The 26266-nt window shown below is 45.9% G+C and overlaps 2 protein-coding genes across 2 annotated transcripts in view; both read left to right on the top strand.

Moving 5' to 3' along the window:
• The first annotated feature begins 13299 nt into the window (after window positions 1-13299).
• On the top strand, window positions 13300-18132 carry LOC147730387 (uncharacterized). Its single transcript, XM_086958551.1, has 2 exons — window positions 13300-14745; window positions 17903-18132. Exons 1-2 carry the CDS (start codon window positions 13380-13382, stop codon window positions 17923-17925), a joined length of 1389 nt encoding a protein of 462 aa, XP_086814677.1. The 5' UTR covers window positions 13300-13379; the 3' UTR covers window positions 17926-18132.
• Window positions 18133-18364: 232 nt separating this feature from the next.
• OVCA2 (OVCA2 serine hydrolase domain containing) overlaps window positions 18365-26266 on the top strand; it is a 28179-nt gene continuing 20277 nt past the window's right edge. The window contains exon 1 of the mRNA XM_086955190.1: window positions 18365-18598. Coding sequence (XP_086811316.1) covers window positions 18454-18598 — 145 coding nt within the window. The 5' untranslated portion in view covers window positions 18365-18453. The remainder of the gene's footprint in view (window positions 18599-26266) is intronic.

Here is a 26266-nt window from a genome sequence, read left to right as displayed (position 1 = left end):
CAACTGGCAAATGGCGCGTTGAGCCCAATTAATTAGCTCATCCGGATCCACCATCCGGTTAGTACTCTTTGCCAGAAAACCAAGGTCCAACATTTTGGTGAGGGGCCCCAGGAGATCCAAAACCTTGTCCTGGCAAGCCCGCCAGGACCTATCCAGACCCTTTTTGGGGTCTTTCGCAAATTTGCGGAGGTACGTCGGCATAGTGGGATCCACCTCAGGGGTCTCCGCCAGATGATCAGCTAAGTCTGGTCGCGGGCACTCAGACCAGAGACGGGCACGTACCTCCTTCTCAAAGGGCTGACGTATGTGTTGCTGGACGTACTCCGTCACAGCCTGGGAAGGAAGCCAAGCCGTGGACTGGGGGTGGACAATGTCCGCCGGCTCAAACGTAAGGACAGGTGGATGCGACGACGCATCAACAAAATGCTCCTTGCATTTCTTTTTCTTGGGAGGGGGAGGAGCGGAATCCGAGGAAGAGGAGGACTGCAGTTCATCGCTCTCATCTTCCTCAACAACAGCGGCAGGTTTTGCAGAGGACAAGGACAGCGCCAATTTCTTGAAGACTGAAGAATGTGGATTAGCAGGTGAAGATGAAGACTTCTTAGCCGCAGGGACCCAACCCTGCTGTTCAGCATATTTAGTCAAGTGTCTTATTCATTGAGTGTTGGACTCCACGGTCCAAAGCCTCCACCAGATGTTGCTCCATGGAGTCTGGAGCCTCCTCATCGTACTCTTCCTCCTCCTCATAGAAATAGTCACTCATGATTCACAAGTAGTGTGAAAATATATGCCCACAAATGAGGAATGTAAGGTATAAATAAGCCAAAGGCTCAAGTAAAGGGGGGTGAAAAAACCCTCACAGTAAGCCAAAACTGTAGAGACTGCAGGTCAAAATATGTAGAGAGTGGAGGGAGGGCTTACTGACACCAAAACGTCACCCTAGGCAAAGCCTATGCCAAATTTTACAACCAGAGTCTTGTTCCAGAGACTGGCGTCGACAGGGTCAATCCTGGAGGCTTGTGGGCGTTAACGCCGCAGGGGACGTCCTTCAGAAGAGCTCCGGTGAAGAAACAACACGGAGCGCCGGAAATAGCAAAACGCGCATGCGCGTTGAACCGGCCGCCTACCAGGAAGGAGAGCAGCTCGCGCGAACAGCGCGAGGCTGCCCTGACCCCAAAATCCACTCCACAGCAACCAGAGAACCCAGGCACAAAGCGCCCGATCTCAGGGTAGAGATGCCTCGCACCCAGCCGCGCCGCCACCGAAACGGAACCCGAACGGAATGGCGAAGGCAAGCGCAAGCAGCGCGATAAGCGCGGAAACAAAGCGGCAAGAAATATTAAACATAAGCCGCGCAAGCAATACAAAGTGCAAGGCAAACAACAATAGTAAGGTAAGAAGCACTTAACTGGCTGCGGAGCAGCAAAGAAAGAGGAAGTGGGATTGTCTGTACACCTATTTATACTACAAGACTCTATGGTTATTACCCAAGTGTTTCTGGGTAATGTGGTTTTTTACTTGGCTGCTGAGCATTTCAATAAAGAAATGAGACTAGCATAATCGGAGCCTCCTGTCCTGCAATAGAATTAAGTTACTTCTGTTAACTCAGCAGAGGGGTAGCGCAGCACTCAAATCAAATGACAGGTTTTCGAATACCTTGCGCCAGCAAAGAGTCATGCAAAGTAACGCCTCCTTGAAGCAGGCGCTAATCTGGAGAAATGTTTTTATTTCTCAAACAATCTCGTGGAATTTATGTGCACATCTTCATAGAGCACACATCCAATGTGTGAAATGGATTACGCTTTGGAGTGGAAGATTATGCTTCCAGTACAAATCCTTTACTAGACATCACACACTCAAAAGCAAAGGTTGTGCGTGATGCTTGGCAGCCTGTTAGTGCACCAGGCACAGGGGGTGACAGCAGCAGCAGAGCATTTTGAATAAAAATGGCTTGACATGGCTCCCCTTGTGCAGTGCTAGAACTTTCTTGTTGCACTGTGTTGCGCTAAACATTAATAAACTTGCCATGCAGAGCCAGTCTTGACTGTTGAACAGACGCACCTCCCCAGTCTGCATCTATCATTCTATCTTCTCAAGTAATTTTTCTGGAGAACAACTCTCATTCATTGTACTACTGAATGTAATCTAATTTTTTATACAGGTCAACATCTGCCTATATGACATATTGGCCAAAGCCAGAAATTACGCCACGTCTGTTGTTAGAGGATGGTGACATCTTGCTACCTGGATTCGATCTTTAAACTCTCTGGGATCAGTTCTCTAAACCTTTACTCTGCACAAATGGGTTTGCCACTGGTGGTGATGTGATTTTTATTTTAAAAATGTGGGTCATTTACAAAAAATATTTTTGGATGCGCATTTGAACCTAAACTGTGCATGTGATGTGTCCCAGTGGTACACCTCCATTTCCTCAGTACCATTACATGGATCATTTAATCAACTGTGAGAATGACCCGTACTTGCCATTACCTTAAAGTAACTTTAACTCCCAAATTGTTTAGAACTAGAATTAGTATTGTAAATTGGCCAAGGTACAGCAATGGTACGTCATGGCCAGGTAAAGGCCATGGTCTGATATAGTGGAAGTCATTAAAAAGGAGTGTGAGGTTGTGGCATACACTTGTGTCCTACTAGAAGCAAATCTCTGATTTAAAAGTGTACAGTCTACCTATGCAGCTCCAAGATCTGATTTTCTGTGTTCTGTCTACTGATCGACTGAAGATCAAGCAGACATCTCACCGGTGTCAATCTTGTCCTCTGAGTGATAGCAGAGCTCAAGGTCAGCATGATCACTATTGCACAATACTTTTTTTGTACCTTGTAAAGGGTTAGCAATAAATATTTTAAAATATTGATGATGGATCTTCAAAGTGCCAGCTTCATGTCTTTGGGCATCACCGGGCTGAAGATAGGGGCATACTCTAGACTTCAGCAGACCATTATCCTTGCGCGTTTTCTGCTGTGAAGGAGCATAAATGCACCGGATTTACTGCACGACCATTAAGGGACCACTGACACTCTGGACAGCTATACCCTCAAAATTTGGTTACTACGCATTTGCACACGTTGGCCACATTTTGCATATTTACCCCCATGATCTCTTTGGCATTGGCATTTTTAGGTCTCAGCTACTAGACAGTGCACGCACTGTAGCTTACAGTGGCCTTACAGCCCACCCATTACTTACAATTGGTAGGCTTCATTGTCACTTTCATTTGCTTGCTTCTTATTTGTTAGCATGTGTGGGCTTTTCTTATGTTTGTACAATTCCCCTGAGCATGGGCGTAGTATTTGTGTCTTTCAACTGTTTCTTTTTAGGCACTGCTTTTTACTATTTGTTTACTTTCTCACGAGACTGTGTGTATTTTTCAGCATCTCCGTCGTGTACTTCTCCCTTTGCACCGTGCTCGCTCATGTTGCTATTTTGCTGCCTCTGTTTACCTCCACTGCCATCCTCCTTGATGCCCTTGTGTGATTATACCATGCTTTGCGTTTTCACCCATGTACGTCTCCTTCCAGCTTCAAGTTGAGCTTGCTGGTCCATTTGCACCCCCACCTTCCTCTGTCTCCATTTTCTTCCTTCACCCACACCCTCCGTATTCCCTCGTATCGCTTTTTCGTTTTTAGCTTTCTGTTTCCAACAAGGGTAGGCAAACAAACATTTTTTTCAAAACACATGTCATTTCGGACGCTTGCGCATGCTTGGTGCGTACACCTAGTCAATGATGTGACCAGCCATGTTATAGGATTTGTTTTCCTTTTTTGATCTCGCCTACAACTGTGCATGTGCTCTCACTCACGAGAGAAAGTGTTTTCTACTAGGGGCTTGGAGCGCACCCAATGCTTACACTTTGTGGGCGTCATAGTCTCTCTGATTTGCTGCCTGCCATCATCCCCTTTGGTATTGCCTTCCAATTGGACAGCACGTGCAGGATTCACTTCCTCTTCTTTCTTTTGGAGAACAGACCAAGTACTGATTGCTCCATTGTGTACTATTTTTCATACATTCATTGTTGTTGCTTCTTCACCCCCATTCCTCACGCCTCTCGTGTCCGTTTTGCTTCTCCCAGGGCGCAACTTCTAAAAAAAAAAGTGGGGGGACGCTGACGTCACAACAGCAAGTGACATTACAAAAGGTGGCGTGCACCATCAGACTCATTGCCTCCCCTCGCTCACCCCTTAGATGCGATTGCATCAGAGAAGCCAGCACATGAGCAGCATTCTGAATGAGCTCTGATCTCGACCCAGAGAGGCCAAAGAGTGAATGTGTGGCTCCATTTGCTCCAGTAATTGAGCTCCTGGTAAAATAAGTGGGGGGACGCCGTCCACTCACGTGGTACCCCGACTCGAGCCCTGGCTTCTCCCCCCACATACCCCCTCCCTGCTGTCCTTGTTGCTTGTTGCTTCCCACCCCATTCCCTCCCGTTGTCCGTGTTGCCTCTTCCCTCGCATGCCCCACCCTCCAATTATCCGTGCTGTCTCCTTCTCGTTGTCTGAGTTGCCCCCGACCCACCCAGTATTAATTATTTACAAAATTAAAAGCCATTATTTGTAATATCAATACATCTAAGTCACGTAAATACAACACACATTGCATTACAAATGCTATAGGTGTCACATTTGCGAAAGTTAAAACTATTGACATTGTAACTGACAAAGCTATTAATTTAGCTATTTTCAAAACCAACACATAAATAAAACAAGCACTGGCATTGCCAATAGGTCTCGCAGTAGGAAAGTTGGAGCTATTGGTTTTGTAAATGACAAAGCCCTTTATGTTTTTAAAATGAAAACAAAAATAAAAGGCATTGTTATTTGCAATTGTAATAGCTCCAACTTTCCTACTGCGAGACCTATTGGCAACGCCAGTGCTTGTTTTTAATTAGCTTCAAGTACAGCAACACTAAAAAGTCTTAGTGTGTACAATACCTATAAGCAGTGGTCTTCAAACTGTTTAATGCTGTCCCTGTGAAAAAAATCATTAGGCCCTCCCTCTCAATTTTTTTTTACAATTATTCTATTAAACTGGCAATGTTTAAATTTGTCTAGACTTATTTAAACATTGCAGTTAAGTTCTGTAACAGTTTAAAAAATGCAATCAAATACATGATTGCCAAACATACTCTTCTAGTCAGACAGGCCAAATTCAGCAGGGAGGGGCGCATCCTTGGACAAACACTGCTTGGTACTAACCACATTAGGACCCATTGTCATATGGACACCTGCCTAGTGAACAATATGTTGTAGCATGCAACTTCTTCAATAAATCCAATCCCATCAAAATTTCTTCGCAATTGGATGTCAGTAAAAATGGTGAATCAACAGTAAAAGGACCAATAGTCAGTGCAAGAGGTTTGGATATGGGGCTCACAACCAGCACACCAGAAAAGCCTGCTGAAATATTATTATGGCCAGACAGGGCTGCCCCGGGGACCAGTGAATGAGAAACAGAGCAGTTCATTGTGCCTGTTGCCACCAATAATTCCTTAGCTGAGCCCTGCAAGTCAGCAGTAAGATATGGTCCGCACTGATCCACAGGTATCTGAACTGGTCTCTCGCGCTGTCCTAACTGTGGGACAACTCCATCACTTCGTCCAAATCATAGTCCTCATGATAATACTGTCACCCTCGAGGGTCATCAAAATAGTTCTGATCAGACGACCCTGCAATGTCTCATCTTCCTGAACCCAGTCATCACCACCTGCCCCACAACCCCGTCCACGAGAATCCTGTCCCCCAGGGGCCGCAACTTTCTGCAACAACGCCAGGTACTCACTACAACAGTGCCCCTCCTCCTTGCAATATGCACACTGATTCGCCCATAAGGTGCAGCATTTCAGCTAGTGCTGGGCAACTGTCGGGCCAGACCAGTGCCACGTCCTCTTCCATTCCCCCAAGATGCATGCTGCATCAACACCTTCGTCGTTAACTCTTTATTTTTATTTTCCACCTTCTCCTCCTTCTTGTTCTCTCTATGCTCATAATATTGTGCCATACTCAATATCACTGAGGGGGAGGAGGTAGTCCAAGTGCTCTCCGATGCCTGTAACCGAGTCTCGATCACGAGAAGCAGGTTCGTAACAAATCTGTTAACGAACAATCGGACACCTCCTTCCATTGACAAATCCTGTCCACTGAAATCCAAGAATACACCTTCAAACCGAGTAAAAAAGCTGATACACTTTCATCTTTGTTATGACGACATGCTGTTAACTTGTCTAAAACTACTCTTCTTGGTGGAATTAGAGAGTGCATGTAAGTAATAATTCAGCCTGGTAAAGCTAGTATCTCTGCCTTAGGTTTCTCACCAGGCTACCTCTCCTTATCCCATGCTCTGATCTCATCCCAGGTGCCACCCAATTCCACAACGTGATCTTGTGTATGCACCTGCCGCCAAATATCAACTGATACCAACAAACCAAAGAGCATGTCAATGTCTGCCAGCATCATTACTGTCGACAATGCAGCCTCTGTCAATTCTTTATAATATGCAGTAGAATTTTTCCTAGGGTAGGGTAACTGACTCTTGAGAGACAAAACCTCACTTTTCTTCCATGGGGTATAAATACAGTGCTCCTGGAAACAGCCTTCAACTCGATGCCGCATAACAACATCTTGTGCATCCCTTACCTCTGGTATTTCGGGTGATACAAGGGGTGGACTCATCGGAAACAGGAGTATCTTTGGACTTTTCTGAATCAACCTACCTTGATAACCGAGTAACACCGCAACATTGCCAATAACCTGATCAGGTGCCATGTTAGCTGCATATACATTGTCCCTAATATCATAAACAAGGCTACCGGTTTTCCGTTTACACTGATTTTTACATATAAATAGAGACAGAAAACATTTTGTTTTGTCTGTATTTATATATAGAAACGGGAAAATACTGACAAAACAAATGCTCCTGCTGCCTCTGTGCTCCTCTATAAAATCTGTGTCAGAGGGGCACAGGGGCTGCAAAAGAAATCTGAAACTACTGCCGCTCTGGAGAGGGTGAACAAGTGCAGCTGGGAACGCTGTGTCTGCAGAGACCCTCAGCACTCCTCATTGTGGTGCTCATGCAAGGTAAATTGTTGGAGCAGCCGATGTCCATTAAGAGGTGTGAAATCACCACAGGACATCGCTGCAGCCCCAGTAACCTTTTGTTGTCTGAGATGGGGAAGGAGTTTGGCGACAGAAGTATAACAGCATGCGTTAGCGCCACGTTACTGAGATTGGCCAGAGGCAGGCTATGTAGTGGGTTGTGGGCTGCTTTGACTCCCTGTGTTGTTGAGATGCCAGTGAAATGGGACAGCCTTGGCACGGTCTCTCCTTCCAGGTCCTTTTTTTGATGAGCTTGCTGTCTTTATCCTTGTAAAAAGTAAATGAGGAAAGAGGACCATGGTAAAATGTGCCCAATGCCATGAGCAGTGTTGTTGCCCTGGTAGACAAATTATGCCTTCACACAGTGCAAGATTACACCGTTGTAGAAAAAGATTAATATACCACGCATAAAAGTAAACAAATTATGATCTCTGTACACACAAAAAAAACGGCATGACCATGTGTCTTAAATGCTTTACATGTTGTTATTGATGAAATGTTTCCTAAAGACAATGGACATTATTCTTGCTTTGTCAATATTAGCAAGCAGTAGTTCTATGAAGGTACGAAGCTGTGGTATTTGCCATTCATAGCCAGCATCTCCTGTATCTTATCCTTTATCCCTGTTTCTGACTGAGATATTACTATTAAGTGTCTTGACTAGGAAGGAAAGACACCTGGGATTGTCAACTATATTCCAGGGGTTGAACATACCCTTCAAAAAACTGACAGTTTGCCAGGCTGCTTATTCTTTCTCACCATGGACTCAACCGACAAAGTATGCATGTCACTTAAAATAAATGTTGAAAAATACTAGCTGCAGCGTCTTTTTTAGCTTGCAACAAAAATAAATGTGGATAAAAACAGATAAAATGACCAAAAAATAAATATGGATAAATACAGACGGAAATGTTAAAAATAAATACCATCAAACAGGGAGTCCTAATCATAAATTATCTGAGGAGCAACTCCACCAAAACACTGTTCCCATAACCCAATCAGGGTAGCAGACATATGTTTGAGAGCATGTTGTTGCACAAATGGCTCATAATCTTTTAGCACACTCCATACATCCTCCATGCAGTAAATGGGTTACGAGCCCACTGGGCGGCTTGATTGGCTACCATTTTCTTCTCCTTCTCTCCCACATCAGATCATATCAATACCCGTCCCAATCGTTCCTTAGCAGCTCCCAAGTCCCCACTTCCAAATGCACGCACTGGCATTCCAATACTCAAGGATGTAGGGGTATTGGAAAAAGGGGAGGCAGTAGCAACGGAAGGATCCAGTACTAAAGTTATCAGATGCTGTGAAGTAGATGCGTGAGAAGGGGAAAGAGATGCCAAGGCAACAGGCGTAGCAGGAAGACTGGTAGCCGTAGTAACCGCAGGGAGAGAAGCTGAAAGAGGGGTCGAAGAGGCAATGACCAAAGCAGCCTGGTCGCTAGCAGAAGAAGCAGGAGCAACAGAGACAGGAGGAGCACATGGCTGGGGTTGAGGAATAGCAGATTATATTCTCTGTGGTGCGTATGGAGGCAGCGGTCGAGTCTCCAACAATTCCTCCACGAACGGATCATCTTCCTCCCTAGAGACATAGGACTTGTCACATTGTAATCGAAACTTCCTATCCGCGCACTCTATTCCTTTTTAGGTTTTGCCTGGGGCACGGAGCTTTAGCTACGCCCCCAGGAGAAATCTTTAGTTTTCAGTATGGGTGCCTTGAATACGCCCTCTGTTCCATTGGCTAGCTCCATAAATGGAGGCTAGCCATTGGAACAGAGATCTGTCCGTCAAGGCCGGACCAGATTCGGGGGCGTTCCCGAGATTTTTTCCCTCTCCACCCTTTTTGCCTCGTCATCGGGCGGTGGGCGTGTTTATTTTTTTCTTCTTTCTGCAGCATCCTTCCTCACACCAGCTGGACGGCTCTCCATGTGAGGACGCAGACCTGACCGGCTCTCTACTCCGAGCCGACACAATGGAAGGTGATTTGTTGCCAGTTTTTCTCGTGCAGCTCACAGGGCTCTCGGTACGAGGCCGTGCTGTCCCCCTTGTTTACGTAGAGACCTTGCCGTTATCGTTTATTTTCACCTCGAGGGAGCCCACCCCTCGGTGAATTCACTCCCCGCCTGCAGAGGCTGAGACGGGCCGCCGCGCTGCCCGCGACGACCCGGAAGCTGAGGGGGCGACCCGGAAGTCCCGCCCCCCCAGCGCGGACAAGGAGAAGCAGCTGCACCCACCGGCAGGGCTCCATGGTGGAAGAGGAGCCCCGTCGCCGCCCGTGAGAGCACCCAGCCTCAAGAAGCGGGACCGGGTGAGGAAGAGCTGCAGCGTCCAAGTACCGGTGAGTGCGGCCGCAGAGAAGGGAGGGGCGCCGCCGAAAGGGGGCCTGCACACTGTCCCGCACTGCCTGGCTCCTGCAGCACTCTCAGCCACAAGAGGACCCCGCATCCGGCTCGATCCCTCCAGCGCCATCCAACCCCCACAAGGCGCTACACCCCCAGCACTCCGTGCATCGTCGGCACATCCTGGAGCCTCCAGTGACCCCCTCTTGCCCTGCACATCTCCCCCCCCCTTGCAGCCCACCCCAGACCCGCAGCCCTCTGCCCTCACCTCACACTCTGGAGCCGCCACTCTTCTCCTGACAAAAATTCCCCGGACAGAAAGATGCCAGAGACACACGGACATAGAATTAAATAAATAAATACACACAGACACATCGGTGAGAAAGGTTGCTTTTATTTAAAGTTACAATTTGTGTCTCCCTGTTTCCAGCTTGTGCCTCCGTTTTCGTGTCTCCCTGTTGCCTGCTTGTGCCTCCGTTTTCGTGTCTCCCTGTTGCCTGCTTGTGCCTCCGTTTTCGTGCCGTGACTCTGTTGCCTGCTTGGGCCCCTGTTGCCTGCTTGTGCCTCCATTTTCGTGCCTGTGAGACTGAGTGCAGGCTGTGAGTGCAGGCTGTGAGTGCAGGCTGTGAGTGTAGGCTGTGAGTGCAGACTGACGGACTGTGCGTACCTGTGTATGTGTGCAGCTATGTGTACAAGAGCTAAGTGATGCTGTGTATGTGTGTGTGATGCTATATGTGTATTATGCTATGTGTATGTGTGGGTCTGTAGCTGTGTATGTGTGCAGATGTGTCCAGGAGCTGAGTGATGCTGTCTGTGTGTAATGCTATGTATGTGTGATGCTATGTATGTATAATACTGTGTGTGTGTGTGTGTGTAACTGTGCATGTCTGTAGCTGTGTGTGTATGTAGCTGTGTATACAAAGCCTGTCAATGTGTGTAGAGGAGGAGCTCTGTGTGTGTGTATAGCTCTGTGTACATATACCTATGTGTGTATAAGTGCAAATGCAATAGGTCTCACATTTCGTAACCATAAAGCTATTTACTAGTAAACGACAAAGCCATTTGTTTATCTGTTTTACAAAAAAAAACATAGGTGAAAATGTTGACATTTACAATGCCAATAGCTCTAATTTTGTCAAAGGCAAAACCATTGCATTGTAAATGCTTGTTCTATTTTCTGTCTATCATACTCTACAGCTTTCTTAGTCACTTTCTGCGTCTTCCTCTTCTGAGCCTCTTTTTCTGCCCTCAACCGCCTCCTCAGCCTTTTTCTGCCAAGTTTGGAGTGAATCAAACATTGACTGCCTACTTCTTTTTGCGAATAGCTTATCCTGCAAGAAATTCAATTTGTGTTAATCAAAAGTGCCAGTCAACGGTCACTGCAACTCGACATTGTCCCTTGTATATTTGTGCCATAATGTACTAAACATAACAGGGCCAATGCCATGCTTCACGTACATTTTGAAATTTAGCCTGCCTTCCGGAGGCGCAAGCTGACTCTCTTCCAATCAAGCATCAGTAGAACGAGAAAGACATCCCACACAACACAACTTGCTCAGACAAAGCATTCTCTCAAACAGACACACATTCACTATGTATACCGGACAAATATTTGCAAATACCGTCACCAAAGTTGGGCTGCAGACCCCATAAAATGTAATTCACAAATGGTACCATGTTCAAAAGGAACTCAAACAAAGTCAAGCGATTGTCCAAAAACGACCCGTAGACCTTGTCCAATTCAAACCAATGTAAACCAATGTTGCGCCACAATCACAAAGAACAAAAGCAAACACCCACGGTGCACACAGGTCAAACGAATGTATTCTCCGCTGCCGACTCTTTTGGCCAAATGGTTAGATCCAAGGGTTTCCCCTTTCAGGACCCCAGCCGTGATGAGCACTAGGCGAGGCACCGCCCGTTCAGACAGGCGGGCAGCTGTGATTACTAAGCTCTCTCGTGCAGGGATCCCCGGTCCGCCCATCCGACCCGATGTAGCCCCGTTCTCCTCACCTGTCCGCGGGCAAAGATGGGTCACTCGCTCGATGGGGTTCCTGTTCAGACCCAACTGAAGGAAGTGACCCGATTTGGGTCACCAGGGTCACTCGCGACCATCGCTCAGCCTTCCAAACAAATGAAGAGTTGGTCAGACAGTAGAGGATACAAACCAAGTTATTTATTAGTATTTCGCTCGAGCGGAGTCTGGTCTGACTAGCCTCCTAAGATGCTACTGAGGGGACTGACTCCCCCCAACATTACATCAACTGTTCTACATTTCCAATACTCAGCAAACCTCCCCCCAAACTGGAAATTTCCAGTTGGAGCAGGTTAACAAAGGAAACACAGAAGATGAGCTACATTCCTGGGATCGGGTACATGCTAACTTGGCCTCAAGGTTATTCTGCCCATGCCCATCACTGTAAGCATGAGAACAAGCCTATCTAACAGGAAAGGTATGCAAAGGCACGTTTTATGTATTCATTAGGACAACAAAGCTCAGCCTTGAAGAAAATAAAAAAAAAATGTGAAGCTGCTTTCTGCTGAGGCAGGCAAAGTGAGGCAGATGTTAGTTTCGATCATCACACAAAATGGCGACTAGATGCAAAATGGTGCTGCAAATGCTAACTTAAGCATAATGCTTATAGGAGGCGTCAACTGTAAGTACTTTCCAGTCCAACAGCAGTTCCCTTGTGGCATAATTCATTTGCATGCTCCTGGGCTGGGGAAGATGCTACATTTATGATGGCATTCAATGCGTTGGCCACTCTAATGACAAAGTAACTAGACAACTTTTTGACGATGACGAACTTAAGGTTTGCAGGGTGAATGTTCTCACAAAAGTCTATGCTTTGGTATGCTATGTTAAACATTAGCCTTAATGGGAGGAGAAAAATGATTTTAAGATGGGTAACAACATATGTGCCAAACGTTTGGGGAAAGGTACATTTAGAAAAAAATAAAGGAAATGCTCCAATAACTCAGAATAATTTTGAGGTCGTTTTAAGCGAGACAATGCTCATATAAAATCATTTTGGTTACAATATAAATAGAGGGCGTTTTCATGTATGAGTAGAATTTTACACAAAGCTCGAAATTTGGTTTCTACCTGATTTGGGTGAAATTAAGGTGGCAGATGTTTATAGCCATATTTCCAGTAAACTGTATTGCCGTCGCCCATCTAATTGCACCCGCGCCTCTGTCAACAAATTACTGTAAACAGACATTCAACAGTGACTAATCATAAGCACCTGGGCAGAAAAAGTAGCTCTAGATTCTATGTCAGGGAGCGGAGGCGAGGATTTTGCTAGTCCTTTCTCCATTTTATTGGACAGCAAGTTAGAAGTAAAGAAAAAACATTACATCCAGGGCTACCCAAACCAACATGGCAGCGGTAGCCCTGGTAACCCAACATCCAATCAGAGTCCACTAGTTCGTATATATGGAATCCCATCCGTTAGTCCTCCCTCTTTCTCCATTGCTGCCTCGGCAAGATAAGTCACGCTCCTCATATCTTTGTCGTGGCAGTTTTGTGTGATTGTTAGACAGCTTTATTCTTTAGCGACTGTTTGAATTTGACTCTGCCTGTTTGTAGGCTGTGTTTGTATAACGCGGTAGGCTTTCAGCCCGAGCGTTCATTTCTTCGCGCGTGCGCGATCTGGGTGTCGGCTTTTGACGCCGATCAGCTGTTCTCCTCAGCGCTCTTCGCGCTCGAGTGGAAACGCGCTGAGGCACTGCGCTTCTGTTTGTTTTCAGCCTCTTCCTTCACACGGACGCCGTTTTGACGGCAAGAAGTAATTTTCTGACTGGAATTTTTTAAGAAATTATTTATTTTCTGTCAGAATTTTGATTTCAGGTCTTTCTATTGTATTTACCTGCCTGGTACCTGTGTGAAGGGACTTCCCCTTGTAATTAGTTGGGGTGTTTGTGTATGGGTACCAGTTTCTCTGCTAATATGCAGTCCGGTCCTTCAACAGTTGAAGTAGTGGCTCCTAATGTTCAGCCACAACTGACCCCTTTACACCCTCCTGCAGAGGTTGACAGGCTTCTCTCTTCGGCGATAGCCCAAGCGCTGGCACCTCTGCAGGACAGTGTAAATAGACTGTCAGCCCATGTGTTTAAAAATGATAATGGTGTTTTTGGGGACAGTGGGGCAGGGCCCAGTGGTGTTCCGTGTGCTCTACCACGTACGGCCAGGAAGCGTGACGCGGGGCACCTGGAGGGCTTCAGTAAGTTATCTGAAGTGTTCCGTAAGAGTGCGCGCACGCTTAGAAGCGCACCCTACCGGGGGGAAGACTCACCCGGTGAGACTGGTGGTTTTGCCACCCAGGACCTTGACCCGGAGGAAGGGTTCCCCATTGAGGGAGATGATGAGGAGGACGAATACGTTGATGAGGATGAGGATGCTTCCTCAGTGGATTTTTCTGACGTGAGCAGGTACTGGCGCCCTAAGCCCAGTGCTCCTAGCCTTACGGAGGGTGATCTTGCTCCTCCTAACATGTTTGACCCATCAACTATTGTAAGACCTAGGTCATCGGAGTGGTTTCCTGAGCAGTCTACTGCTGATTATGTCGCAGCTAAGCTTCGACAGCCTTTGCCTCAGGATGTCCGTCTCCGTCTGCGCTCGGAGTGCCCCCGCCCTTCCCTTCCCTTTCGAGTGGCATGCACCCCTGAGATTGACCCCAAGTTGTGTACCTTCTTTGCAAAATATGTGAAGGATCCCAAAAAGGGTATTGATAGGTCATGGAAGGCCTGTCAGGATAAACTCCTAGATATTGTAGGCCCTCTCACAAAAATTATTGAAGCGGCCCAGCGTTCTAAGGAGTCGGGTTTACCGATGTCTGTTGATGACGTTGCTGGTTGGTCGCAGCGGGCAATGTGCCTTCTAGGCAATGCCAATTGCGCTCTTTCTGCAGAACGGCGGCGGTCTTTACTGCTTAAGATTGACCCGAAATTAGGGGAGTTGTCGTCTTCGGAGGCAGGTCCTGTTGCACAGGGTGCTTTGTTTGGTGACCCCTTTGTTAAGGAGTTGGGGAAGTTTGTGGCAACCTTTTCGGCTCTGGACAAGGCTCAGGCTTCGATGAAAAAATTCTTCCCCAGAAAGGTTTTTGGCGGGGCCGGGAGAGGTAGGGGTCGCTCTTCCGGCCGTCAGGTCCAGCAAGGCCCCAATAGAGGCCAGTACAAGCGAAATAACGGCTGGAATGATGGACGACAGGGTACCTTTTACCCTTCCAGAGGAGGCAGAGGCCAAGGCAAAGGACGTGGTGGTTTCCAGTCCAACTCCAGAGGATTTAATGGTAAGATTTCGGCTCATATCTCTGGTTCAAATGGGGGGAAGGTTAGCGTTGTTCCCCCAAGCCTGGGCGTCATTAACTTCAGATCCTTGGGTACTGGAGACGGTTCAGGGGTTTCACATCGAGTTTTACGGTTCCCCTGTCCAGCTTTCTCGTCCTCGTCCTCTAGTTTTTTCTGTCTCAGACCAAGAACTTGTCGACTTAGAGGTTCGGGCGATGTTACAAAAAGGCGCCATCATCCCCTCGGCGCTTCACCCAAACGGTTTCCTCAGCAACATCTTCCTGGTGGAAAAGAAAGGCAAGGGGTTCAGACCAGTAATCAACCTCCGCTCATTCAACGAGTGGTTGGTTTACAGACACTTCAAGATGGAGGGCATCCATCTTCTGAGGGACCTTTTGTTACAGAACGATTGGCTGGTTCGCTTGGACCTGAAAGATGCTTATCTTTCGGTTCCAATCTTCCCTCCTCATCGTCGATTCCTTCAGTTTCTGTGGAGGAATCAGGTTTACGAATTTCTTACGCTTCCCTTTGGTCTTTCCTCAGCACCTTGGTGCTTTACCAAGCTTCTACGCCCGGTGGTAGAACATCTCCGGACCTTAGGGATTCGTCTGATTGTTTACCTGGACGACATTCTTTTAATGTGTCAGTCCAGAGATCTCCTTCTTCATCAGCTTCAGGTCACTATAACTCTCCTTCAATCTCTGGGTTTCATCATCAATGCCCAGAAGTCGGACCTCTTTCCCCGACAGGAAATGACTTTCCTTGGCTTTCTGATCATAACTACGGATGCGACTCTTCACCTTCCTTCCGAAAAGATCTCCAAGATCAAGAAGGAGATTCGCAAGGTTCTCCGGCGGGATCGGGTATCCCTCCGCCAACTAGCCAGGATTGTGGGCTTACTCTCCTCATCGATCCAGGCCATTTTTCCAGGCCCTCTTCATTACAGGGCTCTTCAGAGACTGAAGGCTTTTCACCTCCGCAAGGGTCTTACTTATTCGGAACTGATCTCCTTGAATCTGGAAGCCCGTTCGGAACTCCTATGGTGGTTAGAGCACATGGATGCCTGGAATGGGAAGGCGATTTTCGGCTCCCGTCCGGATCTGGTGATCGAGTCAGACGCCAGTCGCCAGGGCTGGGGTGCCCGTTGCGGTCCCCTCTCAGTGGGCGGCAGATGGACGGAGGAGGAACTTCATCTCCATATCAACTGCCTGGAGCTCCTTGCGGGCTCGTTCGCGATCCGCTCCTTCACCTCGACCAAAGTTTCGTGTTGTGTACTTCTTCGGATGGACAACACAACGGCGGTCAGATACATCAATCGGTTGGGAGGCACGCACTCCAAGGTTCTAGCGGACCTTGCGAAAGATTTTTGGAACTATTGCCTTCTTCGCCAGATCTCTGTCACAGCGGAGTATCTCCCAGGCGATCTGAACACGGTTGCGGACTGGCAATCCAGGAATTTCCGGGATGCCAGCGACTGGAGACTGGATCCTCCAGTATTTCAGAGAATTTCGGACCTTTGGGGTCTTCCAATAATGGATTTATTTGCGTCCAGATGGAACGCCAGGCTTCCCCGCTTCTACAGCTGGAAACCGGATCCGGGGGCGGAAGCAGTGGATGCCTTCCTACAGGACTGGTCCCTGTTTCCAGCTTATGCGTTTCCCCCCTTCCTTTTCATTCAAAGGGTGGCGGCTCAGGTCCGCAGGCAGAAATCTTCTCTGATTCTGATCACGCCAATCTGGAGAGCTCAATGCTGGTTCCCTTCTCTTTTGGAACTTTCTTGGGACAAGCCTCTTCGGCTTCCGTCGTTCGACCACATTCTGACGGATCCATTGGGTCACCCGCATCCGCTGGTTCTCCAGGGCCATCTACGTCTCATGGCATGGAGGATTTCAGGGGACGTTGGTCTTGCGACTCGCTTTCGAGAGACGCTGAGCTCCTCATTCGAGGAGCCTGGGCTCCTAACACCACTAAGCGGTATAGATCAGCATGGAACAGATGGGTTCGTTGGTGTGTGGGAAAACACCTGGATCCCGTGGGCTCCTCTGTCACCGACGTGATTAACTTCCTCGCTGATCTTTTCAAAAAGAAATTGGCGTATAGCACCATTAATTCTTTCAGGTCGGCAATTTCGGCTGGGCATGCCCTGGTTGATGGCTCGCCAGTTGGTGAACACCCTTGGGTTTGCAAGCTCCTTAAAGGTATTCGGCTTTCGCGCCCCCCAGAACCTCGTTATTCAGGTTTGTGGGATGTTAATGTCGTTTTGAATTTTCTCAAATCCTGGCAGGATAATCAATACCTTTCCCGCAAGGAGCTTTCGGCCAAATTAGCGATTCTCCTCTGCTTGATATCATGTAAGCGTGCTTCAGATGTTCGGGCACTGGACGTGTCGGCCAGGGGTTTTTACCCCAGAAGGGGTTACATTTACTGTTTCAAGGAGAACTAAATGTAATACCAGGTCAGTATCCTACCCGGCTTTCCCAGATTCGCCAAAGCTCTGTGTTGTTCGTTGCCTTAAGACATATGAGGATGTTACTCTTGAGCTCCGCCCTCCGGACGAAAGACAATTACTTATAGCGGTTAAGAAACCATTCAAGGCAGTTTCATCTCCCACCATTGCCAGATGGGTCAGGTGGATAATGTCTGAAGCTGGAATTAGCGTCACTGACTTTGGGGCTCATTCCACTAGAGGTGCAATGGCTTCCAAGGCTATTCAGGTAGGTGGACGCCTGGAGGATATCATGAATGCAGCGGATTGGTCATCAGATTCGACCTTCAAAAAGTTCTACTTTAAGCCAATCCATGAGGCTGCTTCGTTGGTGGTGAGTAGGCTTTGAACAAGCAAAATCCTCGCCTCCGCTCCCTGACATAGAATGAGAAATTTCCTAGTTACCACAAAGGAAAGTTTCAATTCTATTAAGGAGGCGGAGGCGAGGATTTTCCCACCCAGGCTTATCGAGCCTGCCCTCCCGTAACTGGACTATGATTTGTAACTTCGTCTAAGGGAGTATACCTTTTTCTGAGTTTAAATGTTTTTCATTGATAAGCTGTGCAATGTTAATTAAGTATTATTTGCATTTAGTTTGATTACTCCATTGCAATGTTCTTGAATTCTTCAACATTGTACTGGACGAGATATTATTATATTGTTCTCTTCCCTAGGCTCCGATCAAAAGACGGACTAGTGGTTGGACGACTTCTTCCCTGCGGCAGCTTCCACGAAAGAGGAAGGACTAACGGATGGGATTCCATATATACGAACTAGTGGACTCTGATTGGATGTTGGGTTACCAGGGCTACCGCTGCCATGTTGGTTTGGGTAGCCCTGGATGTAATGTTTTTTCTTTACTTCTAACTTGCTGTCCAATAAAATGGAGAAAGGACTAGCAAAATCCTCGCCTCCGCCTCCTTAATAGAATTGAAACTTTCCTTTGTGGTAACTAGGAAATTTCTCATTACTCAAGTCATGTATAACAAGTGAGCGTTTCTTTGTCCTGTGTGATCGGGGTCGTTAATGACTCTTGAAAAAGCTGCTGAGCCCTGGCTGTCCTTAGTCTGTTTTCTATGAAAACACACGTGTGGTGTTGTTTTGCGTACCAAGCCTCGGTTTGGATACTCTTTCGTCTAGTTCAGGAAGTATGCAGAATCTTCTTGCCTTTCTATGAAGGCTCTATGGTTGTCGTCAGGTCCAGTCTGCAAAGTAGCCGGTGGAAATGGCCTTGCTTCGTGTGCTCTGCTTGCACGGCTACCGGCAAAACGAACGCACCTTCAGGGAGCGGGCGGGGGCGCTGCGCAAGGTGCTGCGGAACCGGGCCGAGTTGATCGGTGTCAGCGCCCCGCTGCGGGTATCTGACAATGGTGAGATTACAACGCTCGTGGCAACTTTAGCTAACACTCTTGACCGCTTTGAGAACAGATAACAGGGAGATAAGTTAATTTACATTCAAATAGGGTTGAGCTTTAAGGTGTAGCGTTCTAAAATAGCACCACATTCGGCTTTATCACTTTCCTATCACACACAAATCCGGAAACGGGAGGAAGTCGATTTAAAGTTTTTGCTGCACGCATTTGATCCAGGAAAGAACGATTGTTCGGAAATAGTTTATTTGAGCTGCCCAAATGATCTCATTTTATCATTTGCCTCTGGTGGGCTGTTAGAAAAAGTGTCCAGTGTGAGCCAAGAGCATTCAATTCATGTTTCTGAGTTCTCAAGTTTTCTAGGGTCATTCGTAAGCAGCCCAACAATTCCACGTCTAAGTTTGCATTTTGGAACTTGTAGTTTTGATTCCATAATTTTACTAAAGTAGCACAAACATCACAAAATGCAAAGTTATCATTTACGCCTGTACGTGTGAAACTTGGGAGCTTTCTGCATAGTACCTGAATTCAAACGCTAAATGTGTCTAAGGCAGAGGTCTTCAAGCGTTGTTATTTAATTTCACGGGAAGTGTGGGGGGGGAGGGGGAGAATGATAATTACGTTTGCATACTTATTTAAAAAAATGATAAATACTGCAAGCAAATTAAATAATTCATTAACACACTTTCTAGCAAATCCAGATAAATCTGATTTGCAGTAGGGCTTTCAACTTCGCTCACTGGATAGTTGGAGGATAAAACAAAGTAAGCCATTCCAGTGAGGATTCTTCTTGATTTAGTACAAATCCTGTATGTCATTGAAAAATATCAAAGGAGCCAAAATGTGTAAGGGACCGAAGAAAGCATCAAATATATTTTTCAAAAGAAGATGCTAATGTTTGCCTTTTTATTCAGTCACGTTATCACGCCTTGCAGTTAATTGGTCCCATGTAATTTGTGACACATCTAGCCAGTTTTTACTTTTTAGTGAAATACACTTGCAAGCTGTTTTCTTTAAATCCAAAAATGCAGTGTGTTGTTGGCTATAATACATGAATTGCCCCAAGATGTTTAGTTAGAAATGGGTCCATAAGGCATCACTTACATATTTACCAATTAGAGTATTGCTTCTACGCTCAATTACCTCCATTAAAGGTTGGTTTAAACAGGACTGCCAACCTCAGCGGTGCAACTAGACTCAAGCTTCTTGGGGGCTAACACTTAAAGTAGGTCTTCAGAGGTACATTCAAATTACTTGCCTGTGGGGTCTCCTGCTCTCCTGGCACAATACCATGACGTGTGGTGTCATTATTCTCATTGTTGTTCATTCAATAATGCATTATTAAGTTCACTGGCAAGTATTGTTGGTCTCCGCATAAGAAGACTTAATAATATTTACGGTGGCTTCAGGGGTCTTCCTCAAGGAATTTTAGGAAGATTCATATTGTTATGTGACACATTCAGCCACTATCCCTGGTAAGTTGAGGAGTTTTGGGTCCTACTCCACTGAGCCACTGGAGGAAGTATTCCATCAACAAAGCCAGTGAGGGCTCTGCCGACAGAATACTCATGGTCTGTCCCTCCCTAAATAAGATGGGCAGATCAAACATTTGGTAAGGGTACTCCATCATGTTTGCGACAGACTACCTTGCCACCAATCTTTAAATCAGGCCCTTAGTACAAGTATCAACTTTACAGTCAAGGAGAAGATCACTTCTTGACTAGGGGTTGTAACACACAAAATGTTGAGTTTCTCTTATTCTTAATTGTATCCCTGACTTTTACCAGCCACCAAATATGATTTTTCTTTGATATGCCTAGGCACTTCCAAGGCCTGAAATGAAGCCCACATTGGAAAGATGTTGACTGTACAGGCACTCAGGAAACACAGAAAGTGAGCATGAAGTGTGATTATCCAAGGTGCCACCACAACACAATCAATACATGTAATATACCCAAAAGGTTTGGTATCTGTAAATTATTAAATAGTAATACACTTTATAAAAACTATTTGGCAACATTGCTTGTACTCCGCTTCAATTTATGTCAGTGGAAATTTATGGGCGGTATAATAAGAGTACTTCAGTGGAATTCTTGTGTGAAGTTAGGTGGACTTATGCATTCCTTGCATGTATCTATGTTTGCCCCTATGGTAAAAATTTGAGACTCCAACAGTTCCGAATAGCCTTTCATTCTTCTGAGGTCATTGAAACGAATACCAGTGAGGGGGGGGGGGGGTGTGTAACAACAAATATCTGTTGTTCTTATTTTGTGAATGGGTCGTGGCATATGACTCAGAAAATGTTCAGTACTAGCCTAACAGAGGGAAGATTGGTAAATGTATGAAACTGGCTACTAGAAAGAGTAATGGGGTTAAGTCTAATCAGAAATAGAATCTGAAAAGGTTCTGGACAACCAGGAGTACTTATAGTGAAGAAAAAGAATGAGTTGCAGGTGTTTTAGTTTCTGTTGTCTTGCAGCTGCAGGGAAGTGAGAGGAACAGATAAAGACGAAAATCCTAAAAAGAAACTTATTTGAATGGCAAAGGTAGAGAACTGGCTCTCCTTTGCATAAAACAAGCATTGCAAGATAATAAATACCTGCTCCTGGCATTTTTTTTCATTTCAAGAAGTACCATTCATGTTTGTTGAACCCTTGGTCTTCTGTAACCTTGGTCACCTTTTTCATTATCATCCTTTCGCGTGACTTGTTATCTTTTACTTCTCTAGTCTCCCCTCCTTTTCTCTCATTCCCCCCTCTGCTAAGTCTCTTCTCGTTTTTTCCATTTCTTATCCCTTTCTCTGTGTACATTTTCTTTCCATCCCTTCTCTTTATATTCATCTCTCTTTTCTATCTTTCGCCTTTGTTGTATATTTGTGCTTCTCTAAACATGGCCACCTGTGGTCAATAGGCCTTCCTTTGTGTTCTCACCTCCCAGAATACTTGTGAGTTGTTCTAACTTGTACTAGAGTGTTCCACTCTTGTCAGTTGACGGGCTGGTCAGCTGGCGAGGTGTGCGCTAAGCTGTGCTCTTGAATAAACCTACTTGTAACTTAAATGGAAGTGTCCTTAACTACTTACAACAATTTGGCGACGATTTGGCTGACCAGACTAGAAAGGGAACGTCCCCTGCACAGCCTCGAGCAACACCTCACACCAAGAACCTGCAGCGGTCCTCCATCTGCTGCCAGCAACGTGAGCAAAATAAATAAGAAACCCATGAAAAAAGAGGGAATTAGAAAAACGAAATGAGAAAAATAGAGGAAGAAAACAATCGCAAGTATCCCTGCCGCCACTCGCCTGAACCGTGAGTCAGTTACTTGTCTAGGTGCATCTCTCCGTGCATGCGCCACTTCTACACATACGCAGGTCATTGCTAGGAAGTGGAGAAGTGTGGCTCAATGGTTAGAGCGGCATACCCTGATGCAGAGGTCTGGCCCGGGACCAGGGTTCAATTCCTGCCTCGGCGGGTCTTGGGCTCAATTTCCTCGGACCTGATAATTCTCGCCTCAGTGCCTATTCTAATCATGGGTCCCACTCAGCAACTCTGGGCAATAGCTTGCTTAATCTCCACAACGGCGCCAACAGCGCTAGGATGCCTGGCTGCACCTTGGGGGTGCCCAGGAGTGGGCGTCTCACAGGGAAAAGCCAGGAAGGGTTCCACTGCGGTATGCGTACAAGCTCTAATAAAAGAGAGAGGGACCCCAAGACCAAAGGGATAGGGTTCCACAATTGACACAAGTCAAGAAATTAATTCCCTTTGGGCTAATTCGCCCAAAGGGAATTCATTTCTTGACTTGTATGCGTACAAGCGCCAGAGAGACCCCATGTGGGGTGATTCGGGCTCTATACAAGTACTACAACATTAACATTACTAAGAAGCGTTTTGTCGATGACACTAAGCGCTGTGTTGACTGTTAAAATATATTAATCGGGTGCAAAGATCGGCCCCGGTGTGAAGTGGTTAAACACTCTGAGGACTTGCACCTTAAATATGTTGATCGGGGGCAAGGATCGGGCCCCGGTGTTGTCTGATGGTGTTTGGCAGGGATGAAATACACCGAATATTTATACTTTGGAAATGTCGAGTGAGGGCAATGATTGACAGATGCTTCTGACGCTAGCAAAACATCTTACAACACTTTTATTATTCTGGCAGCAAACGTTTTCCGAAGTAAAGATGTTCTGATGTCGAGTGAATCACAACTTGATTCAATGTGTTTTTTCAGCATTTTATCGAAGTGTGTGCAGCAAGTAGCGTTTTCACTGTTTTTATCAAAGTGTGCCATATATGTGCACACTTTGCACATATTGTGTCCTCAGTGATGGATTAACTGTTACAGTTTAAAAAAAAAAGTCTTGCACGAGATGGACAATACACACGCCGGTTTACCTTCCCATGTAGACCTTCAGCGTCATTGTCTTCAGCGTCATCGTGCCTCTTCTGTGACGAGTCCTCACTCCATCCGTGTCGGTACTCCTGTGTGGCAATTATTGGTGCATGTCCTTGGTGAGAACCACCCGGTTATACGTTGATATGCGGGGCTCCATTTTTCTTTTTTTTTCTTTTTACCTGATTAACCCAGGCACACACAGTTTACAGGACCAGGTATTGACAATAATGTTAATTGAAAGTTCCAGATTGCTGCACAGGGATTGGCAGTGGGTCTGAGAGATGTGTAGCTATGTTTAGAACAGTTTTCTTCCTGCCGACGTCTGTCAACCACATTATTTCTATGGTCAATAGTGTTAGTTAAAAGCTGATGATTTCCTGGAATATCGCTCAGTGAATATCGGCAGTGGGTCTGACTGCCCATAATACAAAGAGCTAGAAAAAGGGCAGAAAATCAAGAACAGGAGCTAAAGTCCAGAGTGAGCCCAGAACCGGGACAGTGATCCTAAAAACCAGAGTGAGCCCGGAACCGGGACAGCGATGATATGGCCGCAGAAGGAACAAAAGAAGACAATACAGATGCAGTAGACATAAAAGAAAGTGTTAGAATCACAGGAGCGGAAAAAAGAAGATACAAACACAAGTAAAAAAAAAAAGAGCAGCTGGCAGCCCACAACAGGGACAAAGGTCCCAGAACCAGGTGGGGACAAAGGTCCCAGTACCAAGCGGGGGCAAAGGTCCCAGACCACCATGGAGAGCCGAGACCGAGAGCTCACAACGGGGACAAAGGACCCAGAGCCAGGAGGGGGCAAAGGTCGCAGAACCACGATGGAGAACCACGACAGACAACCCACAGCGGAGACAAAAGTTCCAGAACCTGAAACGGGACAGATAGTCCAAAACTAGGACAGAGAGTCCAGACTCGGAGAAACAAAACCAAAGCCAGGACAGAGAGCCCAGAATGGGGACAAAGGTCCTACAGCTAGAACCCGGTCAGAGAGCCCACAGAACTAATACAAGGAGCCCAAAAAAAAATAAAAAGAAATGGGTCAGAGAGTTCACAACTAACAAAAAAAAAGGCCCATAACCAAAGAAAGAGGGCCATAACCGGAGAAAGAAGTCTAGAACCGGAGAAAGAGAATTCAAACCGGGACAACTAGTCCAAAACTAGAACAGAGAAAGATCTGGCTTCAAGAATGCCTTCGGGAACATTAACTCCAGATATTTGCAATCTAAAGCATAGAGGCATCTGTTGAGCAGTTAATCTTCAACTTGGAGCGGAAAGCGTTGGCAGACGGAGACAGATTGAAGAAAGTAAACTTTCTCTTCCTGTTTTTGCTGGACTAGGACAGAATGGAGAAAGTAGACTGTCTCTTCTTGTTTTTGTCAGTCCAAGGGGAGTAGGTGGTGGTGATGCCTGTCGGTTGTTTTGGTGATGTTCCTCGTTTCACCCTTCACCCTTGTCTCCGAAACCCTCCTTTTGCCTTCGCAAACTAAAAAGTTCAAGCTGTCGTAGACCTCCTACCTGCCTTAATGATTATTGTCGTTGTCTCCCATACATTAGGCTTCATTTTGGGTTTTTTCTTTCTTTATTTTTCTCTGGAAAGCAGGAAGATGTGTTGTATATTTGTGCTTCTCTCAACATGGCCACTTGCGGTCATTAGGCCTTTCTTTGTGTTCTCACCTCCTCAGCCTCACAGAATACCTGTGAGTGTTCTAACTTGTACTAGAGTGTTCCACTCTTGTCAGTTGATGGTCTGGTCAGCTAGCGAGGTGTGCGCTAAGCTGTGCTCTTGAATAAACCTACTTGTAACTTAAATGGAAGTGTCCTGAACTACTTACAACAGCCTTCTTACCCGACTAGTCCCCTTTCTCTTTTTTCTTTTTCCCCAGAAGGGGTGGGGTAGGGGTGGCTAAAGCTCTCTCAGCTCAATGGGTGTTGCGCCCCTGGCCAACATCCTATTGGCAGTCCTGTAACACTAAAAGTGTTAACAATATAAACCTTTATTAGAAATTACATGATCGGGTTCTTTGGAGGCTCCACTTTCATATCTACTCCCAGGCTGAACTTGACTGCCAAGAATTACTGATTGCCAATTACCGAGTGACTCCCTTCCACTTTCTTCTTTCAATTAAACCACCCTGGAGTTTTTCTGCAAGTTTGTCTGTGTTATCAAGATGTATGTAATAGGCTTTTGCTGGAGCTTGCCACACAGCTCCTGCTGTCAATTTAGGCACCCACATGTTTCAAAATCTCTGCTCTAAGGTGACCAAGTGTGTACACCTTAACTGAATAAGTCTCCATGGAGAGGGAAGTAGGGTTTTGGTCTGTGTGGCTGTCCCGCTCCATGCTGTAAAGATACTGTTTCCAGTTATGTGATATCTGATTGATTTTAGGACCTGTAGTCTTGGCTGATTTTAAACTAATACGCTTGGTGATAGTAATTTACAGTGAGGATGGAATCTGATGTTTGAGGATGATCTGAGATGAACCACCCAAATTAGATCTACACTGGGTGTCCTTTTCTTTTTCTCCTTTATATAATAAACAGGATTTCTAAACATCTAGACGAGTTTGGAAAGGACACCAAGTCAACAACTTCAAATCATTTATAGTGACCTGTGGTCCCACTAGTACGAGACCAAAATCTTCTCTCGAGAAGGTGAAAGATTTAAATTACCTAGGTATTTTTTTTTTAGCTTCGCTTTCAAATGGAATTTACTTTTAACTGCAAGGACACAACAACTTAGTAGGAGTATATAGGCAATTTTTAGATTTGCCCTCAGATTGGGACAGAAACCCATTAGAGAGATGATTAATTTGTATAAACCTAAGTGTATTTCTGTCAGGCTTAAAGGAACGGGTTTTTGGGGGCATACAAGTATGAGAGTCCTCCAAAGGGTAGAAAACAGTTTTGTTTGGAGGTGGCTTGCAGTTCCCTTGGGGACCGCCACTCTGATTTGTCATGATGAATTAGGTCTCCCTTTTTTTGAGGTTCAGATGGGTCTTGCCCCTGCTTTTGCTTCCGGTTAAGATCTGGAGTTATCCAGAGGCATTCTTGGTTAGACCCTGTGTTGCTGATTGTTTATCTATGGATGGAATTTCCCAGATTCCTTTGGATGCATACCTGAAGAACTTCTTTGAGATAATAGGTTTAAAAGAGATTTTTGATCATTCTCAGGTGATAACTTAAAAAAGTAAAATGGAATCTAAACAACGTTTCTGTTGTAGTTACATCCATAAACAGGAGCCTTGTTCCAGTAGAAAGTATTTAT

This window comes from Lissotriton vulgaris, chromosome 2_1, assembly GCF_964263255.1.
Source record: "Lissotriton vulgaris chromosome 2_1, aLisVul1.2, whole genome shotgun sequence".
Lineage (NCBI taxonomy): Eukaryota > Metazoa > Chordata > Amphibia > Caudata > Salamandridae > Lissotriton > Lissotriton vulgaris.
This window is presented reverse-complemented; position numbering and strand designations above follow the sequence as displayed.